Source organism: Nyctibius grandis, chromosome Z (genome assembly GCF_013368605.1).
Source record: "Nyctibius grandis isolate bNycGra1 chromosome Z, bNycGra1.pri, whole genome shotgun sequence".
NCBI lineage: Eukaryota > Metazoa > Chordata > Aves > Nyctibiiformes > Nyctibiidae > Nyctibius > Nyctibius grandis.
Window position 1 is genome coordinate 16,853,853 of NC_090695.1, and position 25,252 is coordinate 16,879,104.

At 41.6% G+C, this 25,252-nt stretch overlaps 1 protein-coding gene across 1 annotated transcript in view; it reads left to right on the forward strand.

Moving 5' to 3' along the window:
- Window positions 1-24,561, forward strand: part of ITGA2 (integrin subunit alpha 2) — a 79,558-nt gene extending 54,997 nt beyond the window's left edge. The window contains exons 15-30 of the mRNA XM_068423278.1: window positions 250-386; window positions 1,861-2,000; window positions 2,983-3,134; window positions 6,914-7,024; window positions 7,619-7,701; window positions 8,452-8,593; window positions 10,240-10,332; window positions 11,414-11,490; window positions 11,589-11,672; window positions 15,589-15,691; window positions 16,520-16,630; window positions 17,153-17,257; window positions 17,583-17,696; window positions 20,425-20,514; window positions 23,461-23,577; window positions 24,422-24,561. Of these exons, the coding sequence (XP_068279379.1) occupies window positions 250-386; window positions 1,861-2,000; window positions 2,983-3,134; window positions 6,914-7,024; window positions 7,619-7,701; window positions 8,452-8,593; window positions 10,240-10,332; window positions 11,414-11,490; window positions 11,589-11,672; window positions 15,589-15,691; window positions 16,520-16,630; window positions 17,153-17,257; window positions 17,583-17,696; window positions 20,425-20,514; window positions 23,461-23,577; window positions 24,422-24,511 (1,749 nt within the window). The 3' untranslated portion in view covers window positions 24,512-24,561. The remainder of the gene's footprint in view (window positions 1-249; window positions 387-1,860; window positions 2,001-2,982; window positions 3,135-6,913; window positions 7,025-7,618; window positions 7,702-8,451; window positions 8,594-10,239; window positions 10,333-11,413; window positions 11,491-11,588; window positions 11,673-15,588; window positions 15,692-16,519; window positions 16,631-17,152; window positions 17,258-17,582; window positions 17,697-20,424; window positions 20,515-23,460; window positions 23,578-24,421) is intronic.
- Window positions 24,562-25,252: the final 691 nt, after the last annotated feature.

Sequence of the window (25,252 nt, forward strand, 5' to 3'; positions counted from 1 at the left end):
TCCAGTAAATACTAGCTGGCATACAGCAGTCAGTTAGTTGATCCAAGACAGAAAAATCTGGTCCATTGTCTGCTCCAACAGGGGAGGAAAAAGTGCCTAAAAGCATCTGAGAAAACATCCACAAAAGCATTTGGTCTAAACAATACATTGCATATACAGGGAATATCAGTGAAAATCCATTGCTTAGGCTGCTATCTACAGACTTAAGCACGCTTGTGTCAAACTTAGTAACCAAACTCTCTTTCCCAGAAAATTTTAGGATCGGATTCTGCTTTTGGACAACGGCTTCAATTCTTTGGAAGATCAGTAGATGGCCATAGAGACTTAGATGACGATGACATTACTGATGTGTCAGTTGGTGCTGATGGAAATGTGGTTCTGCTATGGTTGGTAAACTCTTTTAGAAAGGAAGCACTTAATGATTCAGATGCAAGTTGAGCATTTAGTTAATTAAACAGCAAAACAAACAAACCAAAAAAGCTCTTTCATTCCATGTGTTCAGAGCTAACACACTTGTTGCCTCATTGCTGCTATTGTAGCTAGCTGAAAAACAGCATTAGAATAAACCTCTTTTAAGCATGTATCATCAGACCATCAAAAGCCAAGGCAGTGTGGGGGGCAGAGCCAGGGCATGGAGGGGAAGCTGGGTGGCGGGGGCTACTGGGAGGGACCTGAGCAGGGATGGGGAGGGCCAGGAGACACCCGTGCCTACTGCTGTTGTGCAGGCACATGGTCCAGAGGGAAGGGGCAGCAGCAAGGGAGTAGGGTTTGCGTGAGAGTATTTGTAACAGCAGGTTGTACTTCAGTAGCTACTGTATAATTTTGATAGCTGAACCTGAGACAGATGAAACCATTTCCCACATAACCTACATGACCTTTACTGGGGAGAAAGTTGTCCTGCAGGGTAAGGACAGAGGTCAGTGAAAGAGAATTGGCACCTATTTCTGGCAAGAAACCCACCTTTTCTGGCAAGTGGCCTTTGCCAGGGCAATCTGAGTACTTTCACAAAATAAAGAATAAAGGCTTCACAGAACCCAAATCTTCTGCCTCCCTAAGTACTGTGTATTTTCCACTACTTCCTTGAGGAGCTAAATTAGAATGCAGTTTGCTTTCCTGTTGCCTGTCTTCTCGCCTGAGGCTCCTCATTGTAAGAAGAAAAACATTACTGAATTGCTACTTATTTCATAATAAAACAAGATTATTAAAAATGAATGGTCAGTTTGGACCTTTGACCCACAATAAAACTGCTGCTGGTGGGAATTGCATTAAAGAAAATTATGCTCCTTGGATTACCAGCATTTATTTAGATTTGATTAATGAAGATGCTCATTTTTCTTTCACTCTGGCATTTGGTCTGATTAATGAGTTTCACTTTTGATTAAAGTGTTTGTTTTTACATGCAGGGTTCCTTTGAAACTGTTCTTCAAAATCTTGATTAATTACATGAAAGTTGTTTTTCTGAAAAATAAGAATATTAATTAAAATGAAGAATTACCCTTCTTCACCTTCCTAGAGGAGCTCAGTAACTTCCTTAAAGGAGCAGAAGGAGGTTACTTATTGGGAAAACAGGACAACAGCTTTGTTCTCTGATATCTTAAGGGAATGATTAGAGCATTAGGATAAAGACATTGATTATCCATTAAATTGACATGATAAATTATTTATTGTCATTACTGAAAGCTACTGTATCAATAAGTTCACTTATATCCAAAGAAAATAATTTTACCAGTACCATTAAAAAATGTTTACATTGGGAACCAAGAAAATCAATGTTACATTTACAGGTGGTAATAGACAACAGCTTCTACATTACCCAGTGCTCTTGAAAATCGTATGTAACCTTTTAAAAATATTTTTCAGGTCACAAAGCATTGCAAATGTGTCCATAATTGCCTCATTTAAACCTGAGAAAATCAGTCTGCTGAACAAGAACACAGAAATAACTGTCAAAATATGTTTTCAGGCTACATTTAGACCTGCTAAGAGAAATAATCAAGTGGGTAAGAGTATTTCAATGACTTGTCTTATATTAATTTCTTCGAAAGTCCATTATTCAAATGAGAAGTGGAAATTCTAAAGATATATTAGATTGAATGTCAAGAAAGGCAAAATCAGTGTAAAACTTAAGTGCTTCAAAAATTGTTTTGAAGACCTACTTTTGTCACTGGCTCCATAATATTTGAAAAGTGAGGAATTAACAGTATAAAGGAGAGCTGTATCCTTGCTGTTCAATAAACCCCAGAAAATGCCATTAGTGGGAAGCTGATTTTTTTTCAACCTGCTGGTTTCAACAGCAGACTGCAGCCTTTTCTTCTTCCTTCAGAAAAAAAAAAATATTCCATAGGCTCAGTGCAGGTGTCAGCGGGGAGAAGCTCTTCTTTTCAGGGAACAAAGAGCACCAAATGTTTCTGAGACCAGCACTGGCCTCTCATGAAGCTATTTAGTTAAATGTCATGGATAACACCAGTTGGACTGCTTCAGTGCTGTGTATAGTACCTTTAGGAACTCATGATTGTGAGCTGTAAAATAAGAGTGAACTTCCACAGCGTATTAGTCATAACATGAAGAGAAGAAGACAGAAATCATTATGTGATTGAAGAGAAGATGCAGATTCTTTATAGTCTCCTCAGAGTTCAGGGATATTGTTGCAAGGCCCCTTTATCTAGCGTAATCCTGGCCCTGGTAACTGGCTTCTTGCCTGAGCTGCAGGCTCAGACATCTGCAGTGGAGACTGGATTGATTGCCATTTAATGTGCTCTCTGTGGATGAGAACTTACATCAGGATTTAAACCTGTTTGACTGCTTTGGAAAACACAAGAGAAAATTTTTTTATTTTGAGGCTGTTCTGTGTTTAGCAAGCTATGAAAAAAGTAAAATATTTAATGTGGTTTGGAAAGCCGGGTCACTCTGTAAGGTTGAGCATAGTAATGAGATCATGGGCAGTCATACTCAGCAAAAAATGTACTGTTATTCTTCTTGTAGCTATAAAGTACAATGCAACATTGGATGCAGATCTCCAGTTGTCTAGAATGACTTCTAGAGGATTATTCAAAGAAAATAATGAAAGGTACATGCAGAAGGATCTTGTGGTACGTCATGAGGAGAATTGTGTTCATGATATCTTCAGTGTGCAGGTAAGTGCACTTGCAAGCAGTCTTATGTGACAAAAATGATCAGAGGAAGACGTTGATGAATTTTGTGTCTGTAAGATGAATTTCATGCATGGTGTACTCAGTGATTTACATTTCTCAAATCCACCACAACTGAAAAATACTTAGTAAGATTCTGATTTCAAAAAAACTAATAACTGTCAAATTAAACACAGCTTTTTAGGATAGAAGAGGCAGTTCCAATTACGTAATTCATCTCTGACATAACACAGAGACCATAGCCCATAGTTTCGATAGATTTTAATTTCCCTCTAAGTAGATTCTTCTGTAAGAACTAATACATACATACAAATGTTTTCTGTCAAACTGACATTTCAGGCAGACTTCTGGTGCATGATAGCCTGAGGTATACACCTAGGAAAAAAATAAAAATAAGCAAGTCTCCATCTTTTTCTAGAACCAAAGACCAAACACAGCCCTGAGAGTTGCCTTAAGCCCCCTGCATGATGTTAGGTCAGGTAGAGGGTTTGGATTCCTGCTTTGCTTTGCAATGCAAATATCTTTGACTTGTTGATCATTTTTTGTACTATTGTGGAACCATGAGCCATGGAGCTAGAAGAGTATTCATTCAGTACTAAGAAACAGAGGAGACATGAGGTATATTGTGTTTTAGTGTTGCTCGGGCCCAGCTGCTTTCTGTGATGGTATGGTAGAGTGGGATAGGAATTTGACTTCTGCAGCCAGGTGAGAATGAAAGTCACCTGGTGGTGGCTTTTGAGGACCAGCTTCTGCAGCTGCAGAGAATCTGCATGTTCCTTAGCCCTAAAAGAGACTGCGATTAATAGAGCGTTGGAATGGAAGGATACAGGTTCTTTAGGAAGGACAGGCAGGGGAGACAAGGAGGGGGTGTCACCCTCTGTGTCAATGACCAGCTGGAGTGCATGGAGCTCCACCTGGGGATGGATGAGGAGCCGACTGAGAGCTAACGGGTCAGGATTAAAGGGAGGGCAGGGACAGGTGACATTATAGTGGGGATCTGCTACAGGCCACCTGACCAGGAAGACTGAGCAGATGAGGCCCTCTATAGACAGATAGGAGTAGCTTCATGTTCACAAGCCTTGGTCCTCATGGCAGACTTCAGCCACCCCGGTATCTGTTGGGCAGGTTATAGCAGGGCATAACCAATCCAGGAGGTTCCTGGGCTGCATTGATGATAACTTCCTTCTCCAGGTCATAGAGGAGCCAATGAAGACAGGTGCTATGCTGGACCTTGTTCTCACCAACAAGGAGGAGCTGGTGGGGATGTGAAGCTCAAGGGCAGCCTTGGCTGCAGTGACCATGAAATGGTGGAGTTCAAGATCCTTAGGGTAGCAAGGAGGGCACACTGCAGGCTCATTACCCTGGACTTCAGGAGAGCAGACTCTCGTCTCTTCAGGGACCTGCTTGGTAGAGTACCTTGGGATAAAGGCCAGGAGGGAAGAGGGGCTGAAGAAAGCTGGGTAGTATCCAAGGATCACCCCCTCCAGGCTCAGGAGTGATGCATCACAACAAAGAGGAAGTCAGGCAAAAACGCCAGGAGGCTGCATGGATGAACAAGGGGCACCTGGACAAACTCGGACACAAAAAGGAAGCCTACAGGGGGTGGAAGCAAGGGCAGGCAGCCTGGGAGAAATACAGAGAAATTGTCCAAGCAGCCAGGGATCAGGTTAGGAAAGCTAAAGCCCTGATAGAATTAAATCTGGCCAGGGATGTCAAGGGCAACAAGAAAAGGTATGTCAGTGATAAAAGGAAGACTAGGGAAAATGTGGGCCCTCTCTGGAAGGAAACGGGAGACGTAGTTACCTGGGATATGGAGAAGGCTGCGGTACTCAACAACTTTTTTTGCCTTAGTCTTCACCGGCAAGTGCTCGAGCCACACCGCCCAAGTCCCAGAACGCAAAGGCAGGGACTGGGAGGATGAAGATCTGCCCACTGTAGGACATGATCAGGTTCGAGACCATCTAAGGAACCTGAAGGTGCACAAGTCCATGGGAGCTGACAAACTGCATCCATGGGTCCTGAGGGAACTAGCGGATGAAGTTGCTAAGCTACTATCCATAATTTTTGAGAAGTCGTGGCAGTCTGGTGAAGTTCCCACTCACTGGAAAAGGGGAAACATAACTCCCATTTTTAAAAAGGGAAAAAAGGAAGACCCAGGGAACTACAGGCCAGTCAGTCTCACCTCTGTGCCCTGCAAGATCATGGAGCTGATCCTCCTGGAAACTATACTAAGGCATATGGAAAACAGGGAGATGGTTGGTGACAGCCAGCATGGCTTCACTAAGGGCAAATCGTGCCTGACAAATCTGGTGGCCTTCTACGATGGGGTTACAGCGCTGGTGGATAAGGATAAAGAGCAACTGACATCATTTACCTGTACTTCTGCAAAGCATTTGACACTGTCCTGCATGACATCCTTGTCTCTAAATTGGAGAGACATGGACTTGATGGATGGAGCACTCTGGATAAGGAATTGACAGGATGGTCACACTCAAAGAGTTGTCGTCAATGGCTCTGTGTCCAAGTGGACACCAGTGACAAGTGGCATTCCTCAGGGGTTGGCATTTGGACTGCGCTGTTTAACATCTTTGTTGGTAGCATGGACAGTGGGATTCAGTGCACCCTCAGCAAGTTTGCTGATGACACCAAGCTGTGTGATGCGGTCGACACGCTGGAGGGAAGGGATGCCATCCAGAGGGACCTTGACAGACTTGAGAGGTGGGCCCGTGCGAACCGCATGAACTTCAACAAGGCCAAGTGCAAGGTTCTGCACATGGGTCAGGGCAATCCGAAGCACAGATACAGGCTGGGCGGAGAATAGATTGAGAGCAGCCCTGAGGAGAAGGACTTGGGGGTGATGGTCAATGAGAAGCTCAACATGAGCCAGCAATGTGCGCTTGCAGTCCAGAAGGCCAACTGTATCCTGGGCTGCATCAAAACCAGCGTGGCCAGCAGGTCGAGGGAGGTTGTTCTCCCCCTCTACTCCGCTCTGTGAGACCCCACCTGGAGTACTGCATCCAGCTCTGGGGTCCTCAGCACAGGAAAGAAATGGACCTGTTGAAGCGTGTCCAGAGGAGGGCCACAAAGATGATCAGAGGGCTGGAGCACCTCTCCTATGAAGAGAGGCTGAGAGAGTTGGGGCTCTTCAGCCTGGAGAAGAGAAGGCTCTGGAGAGACCTTCTAGCAGCCTTACAGTACCTGAAGGGGCCTACAGGAAAGCTGGAGAGGGACTTTTTACAAGGGCATGTAGTGTCAGGATGAGGGGGAATGGTTTTAAGCTGAAATAGGGTAGATTTAGATTAGATCTTAGGAAGAAATTCTTTCCTGTGAGGGTGGTGAGACACTGGAACAGGCTGCCCAGAGAAGTTGTGGATGCCCCCTCCCTGGCAGTGTTAAAGGCCAGGTTGGATGGGGCTTTGAGCAACCTGGTCTAGTGGTAGGTGTCCCCACCCATGGCAGGGGGGTTGGAACTAGATGATCTTTAAGGTCCCTTCCAATCCAAACCATTCTATGATTCTATGAGTCTCCAGGAATCCTAGGAAAATTAGTTTTATCGTGGAAACAGCAGTAAAAGCTGTTTAGCAAGAGGAGCCCACACTAGGCAATCTCACAAAGTCATTTCTGTCAAGAAATGAAGCTTTGTACTGTTACTTCTTGTTTAGACCAAGTATGATTTTACTATGCATTCTCAATTTACAGTAGAATTACCAATTTTATTCTGTTTGCTGTGCTGACAGCTATCATCTGAACTATGTGTTTTACAGGAACCTTCTGATGCAGTAAATTCACTTAGTTTGCGCATTGACATTGACCTTGCAAATCCTGGCTCCAGCCCTGTCCTTGATATATATTCTCCTGCATCTGTGGCCTATAGTGTAAGTATGCTGACTCACTATCGAAAAATGCGTGGCTATACACACGTCCATAATGTGTGTGTGGCCCCCACAAACGCCAAAGAGGTATATGCAAGTGACAACTGGTGTTCTAGTAAAGTCACTGGGCTGAAAAAAGGCACCTGGGGGGATGTCCCCTGGTTCTTTTTGTACGTTTGTCTGTATTGCATGGGCTTGCTCAGACACACATCAGCCACCATGGTATAACAAGCATGTCAGTTGAGCCATGTCACTGTAAATGTGAACTTCTAGTTGATGGCAAAGGTGAACTATTTTAGGTTAGTTTATCCTACAATAAAAGAGAATGTGAAAGAGAGATGGAACTCCTTTGATTACATCGTTTGTTGTGGGTTAACAATAACGTGCCTGCACTGTTCTCATGGATCAGCTGACATGTAGTAACATGTTACTCAGAGTTAACTTGTTCATGTGTCAGAGTTTTTAATGCCCTTCAGAGGGATTTTCTTATCTATAAACCAAGAATGTGCTTCACCTCAAAGGTGTTTGCACCCTACTGTCTGTAGATAATTTTAAAGTTGAGCTCTCTCATTCAGGAAATGGTTTTGTTTTTCATAGATTCCTTTTATTAAAGACTGTGGTGAAGATGAACTTTGTATCTGTGATCTTGTTCTGAATGTTCAGCGGAAGGCAGATGATGGGTAAGAGCGGAATCAGTGGAATTGTTGGGATTGGGTGTTAAGTTTTCAACAGTTGGTTTGTCTGTAGGCTTTGGATGAATTTCTAGGTGATAATGCCTTTCTAGTTCAACACCTACATAGAAATAGCAGGGATAAAAAAAGCAATAGCATTTCTGTCTAAATAACTAATCAAGGAAAAGGAAGTATGACAGGAACACAGATATAGAAGTAGGATTCTTGTCAGCTTAGACAAGCCAAATTTTTGTTACGTTAGGGACCAGGACACAGTGAGCATTCAGAAGAATCGTGTCTGGCTGTCTGCTGTCGGGAAGGGGAGCACACTGGGAGAGCAGCTGGGGTCAGCCATTCGGGCACCACATATTGCAGGTCCATATGCAGATATATGCATACGTGTACAGTATGCAGAGAGACAGGGCTGCCTTTTCCTGGACCTGCCATGTGGGTCTGCTGCCCACTCTCTGCTAACCTTCCCACCAGGGTGGAGCCTGTGAAAATTCAGCAAAGTGACCTTGCCCATATGTAATCAAGGTCCTGCACTTTGAGAAGACACTAATTCCATTTGGTTTTAAGAAACACCATCACAGAGTTTCTTATGTCAAAGGGTTTAGAAAGCAGAGTGTTTAAATGACTATAACATAGGAAATGTCTTGCTGTGCTTGTTATTTGTTGTTGGCTACAGGCAACACATTTTCATGATCTACAGCTGTTCTAGTACCTCTGTTTACAACAATAGACTTTATTTTCCAACAGCAAACAGCAGTTTGTTGTCAGCAGCAAAAACAGAAGACTAACGTTCAATGTGAAATTGAGAAATAAAAAGGAAAATGCATATAACACCAGAATCCAGGCTACATTTTCAGACAACTTGTTTTTTGCTTCATCTTCTTTACCGGTACGTGTTACCCAACCTCAGCGTTTCTATTATTGTCACTGATTTTCGAGATTGTTGGAGAAATATTTCTTTTTTTCTTTCTAGTAGTGCCTATCCCAGGAAGGAATGTTTGTGCAAACCTCTCTCCCTATTTATTTTCTTGAATACCAGAATTATTCCCTTCGGCATATCAGTTTATTTAGGTCAAGGAGAGACACTGCCAACTCAGCATAAAAGCTGGCAATCTGTCGAGTTTGACCTCACCTCCTCAGTATTGCAGTCATCTTTTCCTCACTTTAGGCCTTGGCACACACACCTTCTGCTTGACTCCCAACAGCATGCCTGAATGCAGTTGCTGTGCCCTAGGGAATTTGTATTTGATAAATCAAGCATGCAGCATCAATGATGCAGCCTTAAAGCACAGCCTTTGGATCTAGAAATAGTGTTACTGCCAAGGCCATGTGTTCCAGCTAGACAGTTAATCAGATATTTAAATGATTGCTATACCAGAAGCTCTTCTTCTAATGAATTTTTTCTTAGGAAAGGGAAAAGAAAGGAATTATACATACTATTTTGCAGAATGCAGTAAATCTATAATCTCAACTGTCACTCCCAAACAATTCATGAAGGATGAAATCCAGACCTCAGTGCTTGGCTTATATGGTCAGGCCACTACTGGAGAGGTGCATGATAGTCCTAGGGTTGAAATCCAGAGCAATCACTGTAATGAAGGGAGAGGAGGGACAGGAGCATTCATCACTGCCCAAGAGCAGCATTTTCCTGAACAATGAACTGGCAGAAGTACTCCACACAGTGCTGAGGGTGCCCCTCTACCTCCCCATCCTGTTGTGCAGCAAAATTGTTCATTCCACTCATGCCAAAAGACCACACTGGAGCTAGGATTTTCTTTTGCTTTGAAAGCCCATTTGCTTAGAAGTATTTCAGCCTGCAAGTGAAGCTTTTGACAAAAATGTGCCTGCTTCAAAGCAGGAAGAAAAGCATAAGATGAGAATATATTGTTGGGTTTGTGTTTTTTTTGTTGTAGCATAATTCATGAATGGTAAATGTCTGCTAGGGATGCTTGTAACAAAAGACAGTACATTTTAATGAATTCTTTTCAAAGTGATGATAACTGGCTACGGTCTACAAGTTTGTCTTTGATGTAGGATGACGACATGCTAAATATTCTGCAAAGTAGTAAATAAACTCTTGTGTATTGTAGATTTTTTCTACAAGAAGTACGATAGAATTTTCCTCTGCACACTAATTTCTACAGTGAGAGTACTTAACTAGCTCTCAGGTTGTGTGTGTAAATATGCCTGCAAAAGATACATAAAAATGCTGTAAAAAAGCACTGTAGGAGTTAATGCTGGAGGTGACCTGTACTCTCTAGCCTGTATTCCTTCTTCCAAGCCCAGCACAGACCTCTAATAAGATCAGTACAGCTCACAAGAAATCGCACGGGACTGGTCCTTGTCCCACCTTTCTCCTGCCTCTCTCCTAGCCCTGCCTATGCCCCACTCATCTCTAGGAATTACTGCCATAACACCTATTTATACTACTCCTTACTGTAATACATGTCCTGTTGAAGATACAGACTGGAAACTTCCTCTCTGCTTTATCAAAACCTGATATTAAGATGACTTTTCTGTCTGTTTCCTCTGCAGAGTGATGGGACTGAAGTCTCGTGTCAAACAGGAACAGCACAAAGTACAGTTGTTTGCCAAATAAGCTATCCTGTTTTCAGAACAGGACAACAGGTACAGCTAGTGTGTTTAAATAACCTTGAATGATATCCAAAAGCTTTTTTGTTGTTGTTTTCCCCTAAATCTGCATTTACTGCTGGTGAGGATTTCTTACATTTGGCAACAGTTAACTTCCCTTTGGGTTTCAGAGGCGTTAAAAGAAGCAAACTGAGGTCTAAACTTTTGTGACTCCCTGCCAGATTAAAGGAAAAAAGGGTCTTGAAGCACATTTGTCTCTACCCATGGCTTTCAAATGCTACTGTAGCTTTGTAACTGTTGGAGGCTGAGGGCTGAAGCAGATAGCATCGTGCATAGCCTCCTGGGAACTGAGCACAATTCCCATCAAACCCCTCCTGCTGCGTGAACCTGGGGTAGCTCTCTCGCCTGCTCTGTGAATCTCATCTGTCCAAGAAAGCAGTATTGCTTTGAGAGGAGATGGGTGGCCCACACAGCCCTATGATAGATCATATATCCATTTTCTCATATATACCATAAATCTTGGGATATCCATGGTTTCATGGAACTTAATCTCTTACTCCACAAGGGAAGAACAGAAAATGCCTTGCAGCCTCTAACACCATCAACTGGAGCAATAAGAAACTTGCTAGAAAGAACAGGAACATGACGTTCTGCAGTGGGGGCAGCAAAATAATTAAAAAAAACCCACTATATAAAAAGTTACACATAAAAAGTTACGTTTGTTCCCAATTTTTGATGGCATTGCTCAAAGCGGGCCTGTTGGAACCAATGGAAGAAAAGAGTGAATAGAAAGCTTGTGTTAGTGCTAGTGTTTAAAAGTATGTAATTGAAGCAATCCTGAACACCTTCTGGTGCAGCTTGTAGCTAGTTATAACCAATTTAAAAATGAAAATAGGTCATGTTTATGTAACAATGCTTATTTGTAGGGGAAAGATAGAACAAAGCAATTCTGGAATATTAAAAATTACTGAAATATTACACAGAAATCGGTGGAGAACTCAGATACAGAGGGCAATTCTAGATTGTTGCACATATGAATAATTATGTTGCTATTGGGAAGTCCTTTGAATGTTGTACCATCAGCTCATTTACTGTGTGTTCCTTGTCTCTTCCATAGGTATCCTTTGATATTAGTTTTGATTTTAACCTGAAAAATCTTCAGAATATGGCAGTTCTAAGTTTTCGTGCATTGAGGTAAAGTATATAATTGTATGAAAGCAAGTTAGGTATTAATATATTATTTGTATAAAACAATATTGTAACACCTGACTTAAATGTATTTTGATGAACAGTGAAAGTAAGGAAAAGCAAGAACTGGACAACCAAGTCAGCTTATCAATTCCTTTGCGATACGACGCAGAAATTCACTTCACAAGGTATGCTGAATAATATAGAGTCACTATCATTTTGCCAAGGCATTTGAATATAGTAACAGTCTTGAAAGGCCACTGAAAAGATAGTGAAACTTTGTTTTCATTTTGAAAGTCGTAAGAAATTCCCACTTCATCAACATTAGCAGAATTTTACGTTATTCCAATAATGTAAAAAATTATGGAATGTGTAGTAAGAAATCATGGACCCACGTTCACCTCTGCGCAGTTGTTGCAGATGAATGGAAGTGGTATAAAACTAAACAGTGCTTGTGGTTTTGTTAATATAATTAGTATATACTGTATGATAAGTTTGGGCCTCTGGGCTCAAATGTAGTGACATTGGATCAAATCTGGAGTTAAAATGATCAAAACTAAACAAAACAACAACAAGAAAAAGAAGAAAGTACCCCAGCTCAAACATATCTGCTGAACCTGGACCAAAAATATAAACTCGTTAGCAGTTTGAAATAATGATTTGAACTAAAACCTGAGGTGGCACATGGTAGATTTCCCCTTGCTGCAGCTGTGTTGGCATTGGGAGCAGCACACCCTGCTTTCCCAGAGACTCTGGCTCACACCTACCCCTTCCCTCCTGGTGTCAGCCCTTTCCCCTCCCCGCAGAAGGCAGGCAGGGCTGTTGCAAGAGGGGTCATTTACCCTGGGAAGGGCAGTTTGTAAAGAGAGACAGCTGGGCAGGCAGGGGCAGAGAGACAAAAATCCCTTTAAGATTGATCTTCATATCATGCCCTTTGAAACCTCTTATCTTCAGCCCTGGAAACCCCTGGTGATTTGGGATGCACTGGAACAGTAATTAGTCTGTTAGTGTTCCAAACAAGAATGATTTCAGTTACAATTTAACTTACATTAGAACTGAAACAAAAATACACTGGTTTGACTCTCGGATCAAGATAGGATATTTTACTTTTTATCAAATAAAAGATTTGTTTATCTTTCCCAGTTACTGAATTTCTAGGATAAATGACATGTAGTTACATTTGATGCACTTGGTCACCAATTCTTGGTGCAAAAATGCTTTTGCATCCCAAAGCATTCCAAAATTTGTAAACGTAAGCTGATAGAAAATAAACAGTAGTTATTCAAAGAATGACAGAAATTTGAAAAAGAGGAAGCTGCTTAAAAATGCACAGCAACAATGAATTCAGGAAATGAATATTCAAAGATCACCAAACTACAAGAAATGTTGGCTGCGCAGGATGACCTGAGCTGGAATAGGGACCACAGTACAGAAGATCAGTTAAATAACCTGCTTTGCATCAGCAGTTTCAGAATATTAGGAGGCCCTGCATTCACCATGGCTAGGTGCACCAATGCTGGTGTCATGAAGAAATTTTCAGGTTATTTTAATTGCAGAGAAGCATTTGAGTAAGTGATGTGAATTCTCTCAGCTCCCTGAGAAAGTTACATGAGGCTTCAGCAGAAGCAGAGTGTTTGTTACTAAAGTTAGCAGCTGCACAGAGACTACAGGAAGAAGATCTGACTAGGGGGCTAGCACCGCAACTTGAATAGCCTCCTAGGAAACTGAGATGGTGCAGACTTGAATCAGCAAATTTAATTAGCTGAGAAATATGAACAGAAGCTCAATGCTTCAGAAAAGGCCAGGCATGGAGTGTATAAAAGACTTACTCAAGGAAAAACAGGGGTTTGAAGTCAGGTGCATCTCCTCACTTGCACGTCAAGGCATGAAAGAATCCCTGCTGCCAGAAAAGGATTAGTTATTCTTGGAGATGGATCAATTTAAAAGTACTAAAGGAAATACACATTAAGCCAAGGTACAAATTTAAATCCTTCCCTTGGAGTTATCTCATTTTTACACTCTTCCACTTAGGAAATACCTATCTGCAGATAGTTCCTTCTTGAGGCAGGTAATATAGCCAAGGAGCCACCTCTTAAAATACATGGGTTGAGAAAAAAGTGTTGTCCTGCTGAAGTGAAGCCTTTCTAGGGAAAAATCTCTGAACCTGAGTTTCCAGGAGAAGAGGGCAGGAATCGATCTTACCAGTGACTCCTGCAAGGACAAGGAAGCTGATACTGTGCATCCTGGAAGGACTGAAGATTTGAGCAATAAGGAAGTAGAAAATGTATCATGCAGGTTTTCCTAGGAGTCCTTGTGAGGACTCTTCAAGGAAAGGGCCCATGGGAGGAAGTATGGAGGATTGAAAAGGATCCATGATGCAGCATGGAGGAGCACAACTGATCAGGAAGCACCTCTGTGAGACTGCACATGTGTTAATTTGGGATTCATAGAATCATAGAATGGTTTGAGTTGGAAGGGACCTTAAAGATCATCTAGTTACAATACCCCTGCCGTTAGCAGGGACACCTTCCATTAGACCAGGTTGCTCAAAGCCCCATCCAACCTGGCCTTGAACACTGCCAGGGAGGGGGCAGCCACAGCTTCTCTGGGCAACCTCTTCCAGTGTCCCACCACCCTCACAGGAAAGAATTTCTTACTAATATCTAATCTAAATCTACCCTATTTCAGTTTAAAACCATTCCCCCTCGTCCTATCACTACTTGCCCTTGTAAAAAGTCCCTCTCCAGCTTTCCTGTAGGCCCCCTTCAGGTACTAGAAAGCTGATAGAAGGTCTTCGTGGAGCCTTCTCTTCTCCAGGCTGAACAATCCCAACTCTCTCAGCCTGTCTTCATAGGAGCGGTGCTCCAGCCCTCAGATCATCTTCGTGGCTCTGCTCTGGACTTGCTCCAACAGCTCCATGTCCTTCTTATGCTGGGGGCCCCAGAGCTGAACGCAGTACTCCAAGTGGGGTCTCATGAGAGTGGAGTAGAGGGGGAGAATCACCTCCCTCGACCTGCTGGCCACGCTGGTTTTGATGCAGCCCAGGATACCGTTGGCCTTCTGGGCTGCAAACGCACATTGCTGGCTCATGTTGAGCTTCTCATTGACCGTTACCCCCAAGTCTTTCTCCTCAGGATTGTATGCACAGATGTCACCCAGATTAAAGGGGGTGAGAGGCACTGGTAAAGAGGATGGATTTGCACCTTGTGCTACAGGAAGAGCTGCTGTAGGAATCATGATAGCCCCTGCTCCTTCTTGACTCATTCCACAGCTTGCTTTTGAACTGCTCAAATTAGCCTCCTAATGAAAACTAATGATGAAGGGTAGACACAGTTCTGGCATGGTTCAGCAGAGGAGCTGCTCACAGGTAGCACATGGATACAATGCACTACACAGAGATGCTTTCATTGTCTTTCAGCATGGTCCCAACTGGCTGAGCCCCTCAAGCATCCACGGGTCCTTGCACCACACTCTTCCATCACACACCTGTAATTTCATGCTATGGTGGGCTGCAACTACCCTCGTGTTACTTTGGAAATTTTGAATTTTGAAACACTTAAATAACAAAGTAAGTGGCTCAGAGGAAACAGAAGGCCATGGGATATGTATCACACAAACAAGCAGGGTGCTATGTGTGTTTCCACGCCCAGGCAGGGTGGAAACAAGCCTGCCTGTGGTCTATGGCATTAGGTCTCAGGATCTCCCTCAGAGTCTGTAAGTATTTGCTGTTCTAGATGTACCAAGGGGGATTGTCGGGGGCCCTTTCTGAGGAGGGAGACAACTGCAAGGCTCAAAGTCACAGTTTGTGCCCAGGAGAGGAGCTTGCGGTATGGCACTGAAACACCACAGGGTGCAGGAGGCTGAGTGGAGCCTGCGTCTCAGGCAGCCCTCCTGTCTTACGTTCACATGCTCGCTCTGGCTCTGGGCTTCAGTACACTGTATATCTTCTTAACCAACTTTGTAAAATTCAAACAGCAGCAGCAGTACAAGTGCCTTATTTTTCCTCTGACTGTACTTCTGACCTGTTTCACGAAGGTACATCCAGTAACATGTTTTCAAAGCAGCTGCCAAATTGAAATGTATTGTTTTATGGTTGTTAACTAGGCTTGCCAACATCAACTTTTATGAAGTGTACTCTGGTCATAACATTCCTTCCACTGTGAATAATTTTGAAGATATTGGCCCTGCATTCAACTTCTCAGTTAAGGTTAGTAAACGTTTCTGGTTCAAGAAGCTGCCTTACCTCCTCCTGTAGCCTGGTCCCAAAACATAGTGGAAAAAAACATTCCTGATTTCACTGTCTGATTTTGATGCTTTGGAATCAGTCAAGTAAGAAAAAAAAATTGCAGATAGGTGGGGGATAAATGCTTACAGTCTTTATGAGGTTAAGGATGAAATTTGCAATTACTGCGCAAGTAGAATGGGGAGAGGGATTGGTCCTGCACTGTTTACATATTTAGAAGATGGTTAATGCTTAACTTTAGTCCAACTTAGACTGTTTTTTCACAAAGGATGTTTGTCTCCTGTCGACTTGATAAAGGAAAACAAGTCTTCGCAGGCTTGGACTTTGAAACTTGAAGTTTGGCAAGGGTTAAGTGCTCAAACCAGATGAAAGAACTAGCCAGATCACAGCATTTATTACATAACTCAGAAAAACTTACATCCAAATATGCAACGTGGAAGAAACTTAAATTATGTTCCATTTACATTCCTGTAACTGCTACTCTAAAAGACTAAATAAAAGGCCTACTGGCTGTGGCAGAATACTTGCTTTTCAAAACATATTTCATGCAGTTAATACGAGCTTTGCTAAGGAAACAGACAGGGACCTGAAGCTATACAGTACACTTTCTGCTTTACTATTAGCATAGTATAATTACTACCCTAAGTGTCTTAGTACAAAAAAAAAATTGATGCAAAAAGAGTCCAGTTCTTCCATACTCATCCATGATTTCTGATTTTCTTGCTATATCAATTAATTTATGCATATGTAAGTATAGCTACCTGAATTAATTGTGAGTTATTTGCTTTGCAGATAACAACAGGAAGTATTCCAGTAAAGATGGCATCTGTAAAAATCTATCTTCCAGAACTGACCAGCAAAGAAAACCCACTCATGTACATAACTGCAGTCACCACAGATCAGGTGAAGAACTGAATTACGTAAATTGCTGTGTTTTGCAGTTTAATCAGTACCATAAACATCAATTATTTCCCTCATTGTGTGGCTGAGATTCAGAGAATATGCCCTTTCTCCTTGTCCCTTCCTCATAAGGGAATGGGGAGGACCACGGTGTCAGCAGTACTCTAGTCTATTACTTGGCAGATATGGATTATCTTTATGGTCCATGGCTGACTTTTCATACGACTCTGGAACTCTTCAGCTAAGTCCTTCTCCAAGTTCCTGGGAAGGTTACTGTAAAAATGGAATTTTTAGATCAGGACAAACCCTTCAGGTCAATCTAGGGGGAAAAAAATTACCATAAGAGTTGTTTAATTCTTACCAAAACCACATACAGTCTCTTAGTTTCGTAAAGTATCCAGTGTTATATAATTCATAATCTAGCCTTTTACAGCCACCATCTCATCCCAGAAGTATCTATTATTATTGTGACTATAAACGCCTGAATATGATGTCATCCAGCTTCATTCCTGCCATCTTTCCTAGGCCAGAGGTGTTACTTGTCAAGCTCAGATAAATCCACTGCAAATAGGAAAAAGACCTTATTCTGCATCTTTCACAAAAGAGAACTTCAGAGCTTCCAAAGAACTGGTAAGACTCAGGGCTGCAGTACTGCGGGACAGGGGCACTGAGCTGCTCCTTACAAACCCATTGCTGTACCTGTGGGGACAGCTGTGGTGGGGGTGGCATTCTTCATTCACAGTGCAGGAGTGCAGCCTATGGATGTTCTCGCACATGCTGCATCTGCCTTAGACAGACAGAAGAAAAGGTGCATGTTCTTCACAGCCTACAAGCATTTAATTTGTACGCACAGAATGGCAAAGGCAAGGGCAAAAAATCTGGATGTTAAAAGAGCATTTGTTAATGTGTATTTTTAATGCATGCTGTTGCCTCTCCTTGCTGTTTCGTCTGGAAGAACTGTAAGAATGTCAAATGCAGTACCATTGCATGCGAACTGGAAGACATTATGCTGAAGGGAGAGTACCTTGTGAACGTGTCCACCCGAATCTGGAACGGAACCTTTGCTGCTGTGAGTATCAGCTGCATCTTCATGAAGGATCCAATACTCAAATATTTCCTAACTCCTATATTTTTCAAAGTTCAGTAAAGAGACCTTCCAATCCAGAAAGACCTTCCTTTACTTTACATTGGTGTGTGTGTTTTTCCAGATTGAAAACTTGACTCTAAAATTAAAGTAGTGAGGCTGTATAGTGGAGGTGATAATCTTCAGTCCAGCACAAAACCTAAGAAAATGCTGTGATAATGCAATCTTCACAGCTGAAAAAAACATTTTCTGTGCCCGTTAAATTCATTCAAGGGTAACTACATGTCTACGTTTAGCCTGCACCTGGGGCTCAACAGTAACAGTTGTTCTCTCACCCAGTGTCTCTTCCCTGACTCAGGAAGGGAATTGGGAAAAGGAGGGAGACTCGTGGGTTAAAGTTAAACAGTTTTAATAAAATAAAGAAACCAATATCAATGATAATACAGAACACACAAAATTATACTTAGCTACAGAGTTGCAGCAAGTTGCTCCAGGAATAGCAGTCGCTGGGAATGAGAAAGAAGGAAGAGAGGAGAGCAAAAAGAGCCCCTCTCCTCCCCAGCAAGCTTTGCCTTTTGTAGTGAACTTGATGTTAATGATATAGAATATATTTGTGGGACAGCCTGGGTCAGCTGCCCTTGATCACCATGGCTGGACACAAACTGAAACGAAATCTAACAGAAACTTGCTTCTATAAATTTTATTGCATGAAACCAGGACACTACAGTTTCCACAAAACTCAGCATAGGACAGCAGAGTACAGTATTGTCGTATCCTGGAAAATAATGTTGCTTTTAGCTTTTGAACATCACAGCCTACATAGGGATCATTTTAAGTCACATCAAAATATCAAAAGCCTGTTAGTGCTGCCCATTATATTTGTTAGAGAAGGTGTGGAAATTTTTTTTAATTGATTTTTTGTTTTTTATTAGAGTTTATGTCAAGGAAACAGTCCTTGCTTGAAGACCTACAGGATGCTTAAAAAATATCCATCAATAATACCTTGACTTTCCCATTTTAAATCTCTGTGTCCTCCAGGACAATAACTCATTGTGAATTACCAGACTTTTGAAATGAGACCATGTTTGCTTCCTAGCTAGGCAACTAACCAAACTGTCTTGGAGTCCTGGCTTTGTCTAGAGCGTCAGGAACATGACGCAGTCTCCTTAGTTTGTCTGGCGAGTCTTATGGCAGGTATTGACATTTAACAGCAGGGCTGTTGTCAGCTTTAGCATTCAGCTCTTAAAAGGAAAAGGTCAGGTTGATAATGTAATATACTTATGTAAGTGTGTGAAGAAAAACATCTGTCTGTCTTTAAAGTTTGTATTTTTCATATCAGCTGGGTCCAGACCACTTCTTAGTACTGTCAGGTATGCAGGAGGTGGAGACCTGAACAAAAGGTTGCTACCCTTGCAAGAAAGTGAGTGGAAATAATTTGTTTACCACTGGGTGATGGGAAGGAAAGATCACGTCACAGTTTTCCTCTCATCTCCCATTTTGTTATTTTCTATTTGATTATCAATGTTCAGTGCAAATAATCTTGCAAGCACTCAACAATGCACATAATCAGCCTTTTTATTTAGTGGCAACCAGTCATTTTCCAAGAAGGGGATAGCAGGCTTGCCAGTACCTGCTAAGCAAAGCAAAGGAAGATGCGTTTAGGAATTATCGAGGTGCTCTGAATAGTGCTTAGGCAGGTTTCTAAACGTCTAGGAGCGCATGACAGACCGCTTGGGCAGATGGCCATAGTGCAGGCGTGCAATAACTGTATAATGCAGGGACAGTCAATTTGGTGTGCATCAGCTGCTGCAGACCCGCGGTTGCTCACATTCCCGGTGTCAAGCCCACTGTACCTGGCCCTTCCACAGAGAGATGGCTGAGGAGGCAAAATAACAGAGCAGCCATTGCATTTGGTACACCTGGTGAGTGCTGCTGTGCTCCCACGAACCTGAGGCCGTTCCCAGTGGTGCTGTAGGAAAGGGGGCTCACCGTGCCCACTGCACGGGGAGAAGAGCAGCGGTGAGCTAGCAGGGTTTGCACAGCCATGCTCCTCTCCTCTTGACACATGCACAGAGGAAAGTGGGATCTGGAACAAGGTCCCATTTCAAATGGGAATTGGCTTCAGATTCTTGTTGCCGTCTGTTTAAACTGAGGGAGGGATGTCAGAATTTGAGCAGTGGAGAGGAACAGATAGGGATAGGAAAAAATAAATGGGGAAAACCAGAAGCATTGGATAGAGGTGAGGGGGGAAAAAAGGGAAAGAACATCCAGTTTCCATTTCTTTCAAAGGCCAGAGATACATCCCCATTTGTCTTTTGTTGCTGAGCTCTTTCTCCCTTTCTCACTGTTATTTTTCCCCCCATCTCTTCCCTGCTAGCAGCAGTGACAGCTTTGAAATAACTATAAAAATGGATATATAATCAACTCCTTCTGTTTTGCTTGAACTATATGTTAAAGAAAAAAGTCAGTTCTCCAATTTCATTGCTAATAAGAACAGCAAAATTAGGTCTGATTTACTGATACGTTATTACTTTCCTAGACACGTTAGCTTGGGACAAATAAAAAGATCATTTTAATTTTCTTAATACTGTGATTATTTTTCTGTTTCTGAAGTCTTCGTTTCAAAGCAAGAGAATTATTTTAGGATGTCTACAGTCTAACTTTTTTGCGCTGTAACAGAGCTTTACAGGTTTTTTTTAATATTCCCTTTCAGTTAACTTTCCAGACATTACAACTCTCTGCAGAGGCAAAAATTGATACGCATAACCCTGAGTTATTTGTAATTGGAGAGAATACCCTAACTGTAAGTGATAGATAACTATATTTTTTCAACTTCTCTATCTTTTACTGTATTAAAGTGACAATATTTAATGTTCCGTGTCCTTTAGAAGTACATAGCAAATTACAAACTCTGATGATGTTTGATTATGTTGAACTAATGTACCCTTTTGGCTATATACATCTTCCTTTAAGTTCCTAAAGTGTTTTCATTTCCGCCAACTGCTATATAAACCAGACTTAGTTAAAACCTGTAGATCTCAAATAGATTGTAGAACTATCAGCAAAACTCAGTTAGAAACTTTTTAAATTCATTTAGCTTCTTGTCCGTAAAAAGATCAAAATTTGGACTTCTTTCTGCAATGGAATTAATTGTTGTAGATAAATGAGCTCTGGGAAACATTTTCACAAATCTGATTTATAGTCTTACTTCTGTAAGTGTATTTGGTTTGATGTTTGTAGACAGATGTTTGGCACAGATCTCCAGCAAATATACTTAATCTCATTTGTAAAAGAATGTGGAGTATTTTTTGCATTTGGAATGGCTGTCATACGGACAATATGGATACAGCTAATCTCAAGAAAAGTCTCCAAACCACCACTTTATTAGTGTAGAATCCTTCTCCCAAGGTTTCCATCTGCTATATACAAAAATAAATAACACTTGAAGAATACATTAGCGCTGTGGTGCTGTTGTAATAAAAAGATACCTTGTTCTCTTGGCTTGTCTAGAGAGGAACACTCTTCCATTTGCAATACTAAGTTTAGATTTATTTTTACAGAATTTACCAGCCTGTTATATCCATAAAAATAACCAAGGCTGTTGAAGACCAAAATGCAAGTTAGTAAGGGAGTCAAATACCTGTGAGAATGTGTAGCATAGCCCATTCACAGGAAATGGAAAATTCAGTTAAATATGTACGAAGGTGGTTATTGATTTATCTACCTCACTGTGGAAGTAAGACCATAATTCAGTACTATCTTCTGTCACTGTTTTCTCATGGATCACTCCATTTCTTGTGAAGAGCCTCTAAATAGACCCATTTGTATTCAGGGAAACCTCCAGTGCCTGAAGAAGCAAAGAGAATGTAGTTCTGGAAATAATACCATGTTTTTGCAGAAAAATTACATGCCTCTATTTGAAGTGTGCTGAGTGCCTCAGCTTTGTGGCTTCATCTCTGCTAGGAGATGAAACTCATTAATACACAATGCAAATAGGCTAATTAATTGCACAGGCTTTTTAAGTACCACAAGGGTAGTAGGATTCATCCAACTTACTATCTACATTAGTCATCCGCATCAGAGTTAGTCCTTCTATAAACCCTAATCCATAGAAAGAACAGGTATTTCTGAGATGCAATTCATCTCCTCTTAAAGATGATCCTGAAAATAAGTAGGGTGAATTAGGCCCTAAAAGAGCCTGTCCTTCTCCATTGGAAGCCAAGGAACTATATTGTAGATATAACACTAGATGAGGTGAACCCCAGCCATGGTGTCTTACTGACCACAATTTAACTTCAGAGAAGATATTTGTCTTAGGCATCAATTTACATCTCCAACACTGCCACTTCACTGTTAATCTAATGGAGAAAGCATTACTAGGCAAACTGCACATACATATGAGACTGGCTCTTTAGTTTGGATGAGCTGGGTTGCTGTGTAGCCAAATGAATTAACTATCTTGTGATGCTATATGGGGAAGCTGCTTAGGATTCTTTGTGTGAAAGCTTTCAGATTTTTTCCAAGTTGGAAAGAACTGCCAGCTGGAGGACAGATCATTAACCTGCTATAATCATCATTATGGCCAATCGGTTAGAAAATACACAAAGCCATCCTGCCTCAGTGAAATGAATACACATAGCCACACCTAGCACAACGTTGGAGCCTTCCAGCAGAAATTACTTAAATCACTGAGATGTCAGTCCAGTGCACGTTTCCCAGAAAGCTTAAGATTAAATTACACCAGACAAATGCACTGAGCAAGCAACCCTGAGAAAGTAAACCAATGTGACTTCTTTTATCATGTTTCAGGAAGGAAAAAACCTTCATGCTAAATGCATGTTGTTCCAAGATTAAATCCAAAGATTTGACAGATCATAAATATTACAGCAATGTCTCCCTGAGCAACTATGTTATACCTAACTATACAGTTGGTCATACCCAATCCAACTAGATAGGGTATCACCTGAAAACTAACTTCCAGACACCATATCCTGTTCTGGGAGCTCTCCCAGAATTTGTAGTTCAGGAAGCATAGGTGTGCTAGAAACACTCCTGTTTGACCCATACATCTTACAGCAAATTCAGACAGTTGACTATGGAGAACACAGATTAACATGAGAAGATCTAACAAATTGTTAGTGGTTTCCCAGAAGGTAGGAACAGCAGGCAAAGAAGACAGAGGACCTGCTCAACCAGAGGGGAGAAATTCCAGCAGACACAGTGAGTGCATGATGGTGTTTGGCCTCCATGATTAGTATTGACTCCTACAGCTGCCCACCACAGATAACAGGCTCTGACAATGCTCAGTTGGAAGTAGTTCTTCTCCAGCTGATGCAGCAGAAGTCTGTTTTGAGATGGGTCTCTACATCAGGCTGTTCCCCGCCTGCATGTAACCATGTCTGGTTTACCTAGTGGTGGTGTGTCCATGCACTATGGGAACAACTCTGAATGACCTTCTGTTACTGGAGAGGCAGAAAGCTGGCAGGAAGAGATTGCTTCTCTGCCTGTTGTGTGTGGCCAAGAGTGATGAGGGCCCCTAATGCTTAACTGGCACTGACATGTGCCATGGTGGTGCAACCAGGTACCTATGGACACCAGTCAAAGGGCTGTAATTGCCTGGTGTGTTCCAGTCATTGATCCTGGAATGTGTTCAGTCCAGCTATTCTTGATTAGTGAAGTATTTGGCTTACAAATCCTACTTTATATGCAGTTAACATTAACCCCTAACGCACAATCTCTGTGCTTTCAGATCCCAGTTACAATAATGAAGCCGGATGAGAAAGCTGAGATACCAGTTGGTGTTGTGATTGGCAGTGTATTGGCTGGACTCCTCTTGCTGTTAGTATTGGTTGCCGTTTTGTGGAAAGTAAGTAGGTGTTTATATTCTTAAGAAGAAAAGCAGAAAGGGATAAATACATTTGGGCTATTTTCTTTGGAACCTCTCTTCTCTGGTGCTGAACAAAACCACACATGCAGTTTGGTGGTATATATATATATAAAATAATATATATAATATATATATATAAAATATATATATATATATATATATAAAAAATACTGCATTGGCATTGCACCCTTGATGGGAGCATTTAGAAGGGCTTTAAAAATCAAAATTCTGAAATGAGTCCCCATAGAAACTGGCAACGTGAAGACGATAAATGAGTTTCTAGTGGTTCAAAATAGGGGCTATGGCATTTACTTTTTCCCTTTTGACACTGCCTGCCTCCTTCCATAACTCCCCAGCTGGGCTCTGAGCTCCCATGATATTACCAGTGGGCAAGGCTGGGAATTGGAAGCAAGGAGGGAGAGGATATACACTGAACAGACAAGAAGAGAACAGAGAAGGGCAAGGGCAAAAAAGTTATTTACAAATGATACCTAGATTAAGGGGAGAGAAAAGTTTTTCTGTGTGCCAGGGCATTGGTGCTTGAAGGGCTCCTTGGCACACCAAGGCAGCATGGAGATGCCTGTATCTTGGCAGGGAGACAACTGGCTACTCAGCGCTGCTGTTTTGGCATTTAGTTGCACCAGGCAGGAGTTTAAGGCCTAGCTCCTTTCATTTAAGAGTTAGGAATTGTCTACAAATCAAACACTGTATGTCTGTGCACGCACACATGTGCATTTCTAACCTTCACACTATTTAGCTTAGTTGAGAAATGTAATGATCGATGATTGCCTGCAATGTGGTGTTATTTTAATACTTCTCACAGCTTGGCTTCTTCAAGAGGCAGTATGAGAAAATGACACAGGATATAGAAGATGTCGATGAAATTACAGAACTCACAAAGGACAAAGACTGAAGATGATGAGTTGAGTGGATAAAGAGAAGAGATCTGAGCCACCAACAGTAGTTGTGATCCAGTCGGTTCTTCAGCTGGAGTGCCTTAAAGCTTAGTAACATTTAAACATTTTTAATGAAAGTGTCTTTTTATAGATGAAAATATTTTACAGATTCTACTCCATTATAAGAGTAACTGCAGGACAGTTTGGTTTTTTTAAAAAATGATTTATAGTGCCTTTTCTTGTAAATTCTTGCCTTTCAAACAAACTTAGCCCTTAGAACTGGCAGGTCCAGAGTTTACAGTGACATATTGTGCCAGCAACTCTTCTCCTGATCCACTGCAGAGTGAAACAGAGCAATTTATTTCAGATTATTGTGGAACAGCATCAGTTCGTAATTCAGTTGACAAATACCATATGTGCAAAGGACATTTTCTATTAAGTTGATGATGAATGTGTAGTGAGTACAGCTTCCAGACTGGGAGAAGAAAACTTATTTTTTCATTGACTAGCACCATCCTTATTGTTTTAGAGAAATAATTTGCACCAGCAAACCTTTATCTTAACTGATCTATAAAGTGGGAACTGCGTATGAAGATGTCTGTGTGGGTGCTACAGGACCACTGGATGGGCAAACTGTTCCAAAAGTTCACCATACTCCTTGCACTAAGGTCACAACTAAATTACTGGAGTACATTGTTTTGGGGAAATATTGCCAAATGGTATGTATAACTGCCTTCTGCATACTTTCCCTCCAAGAA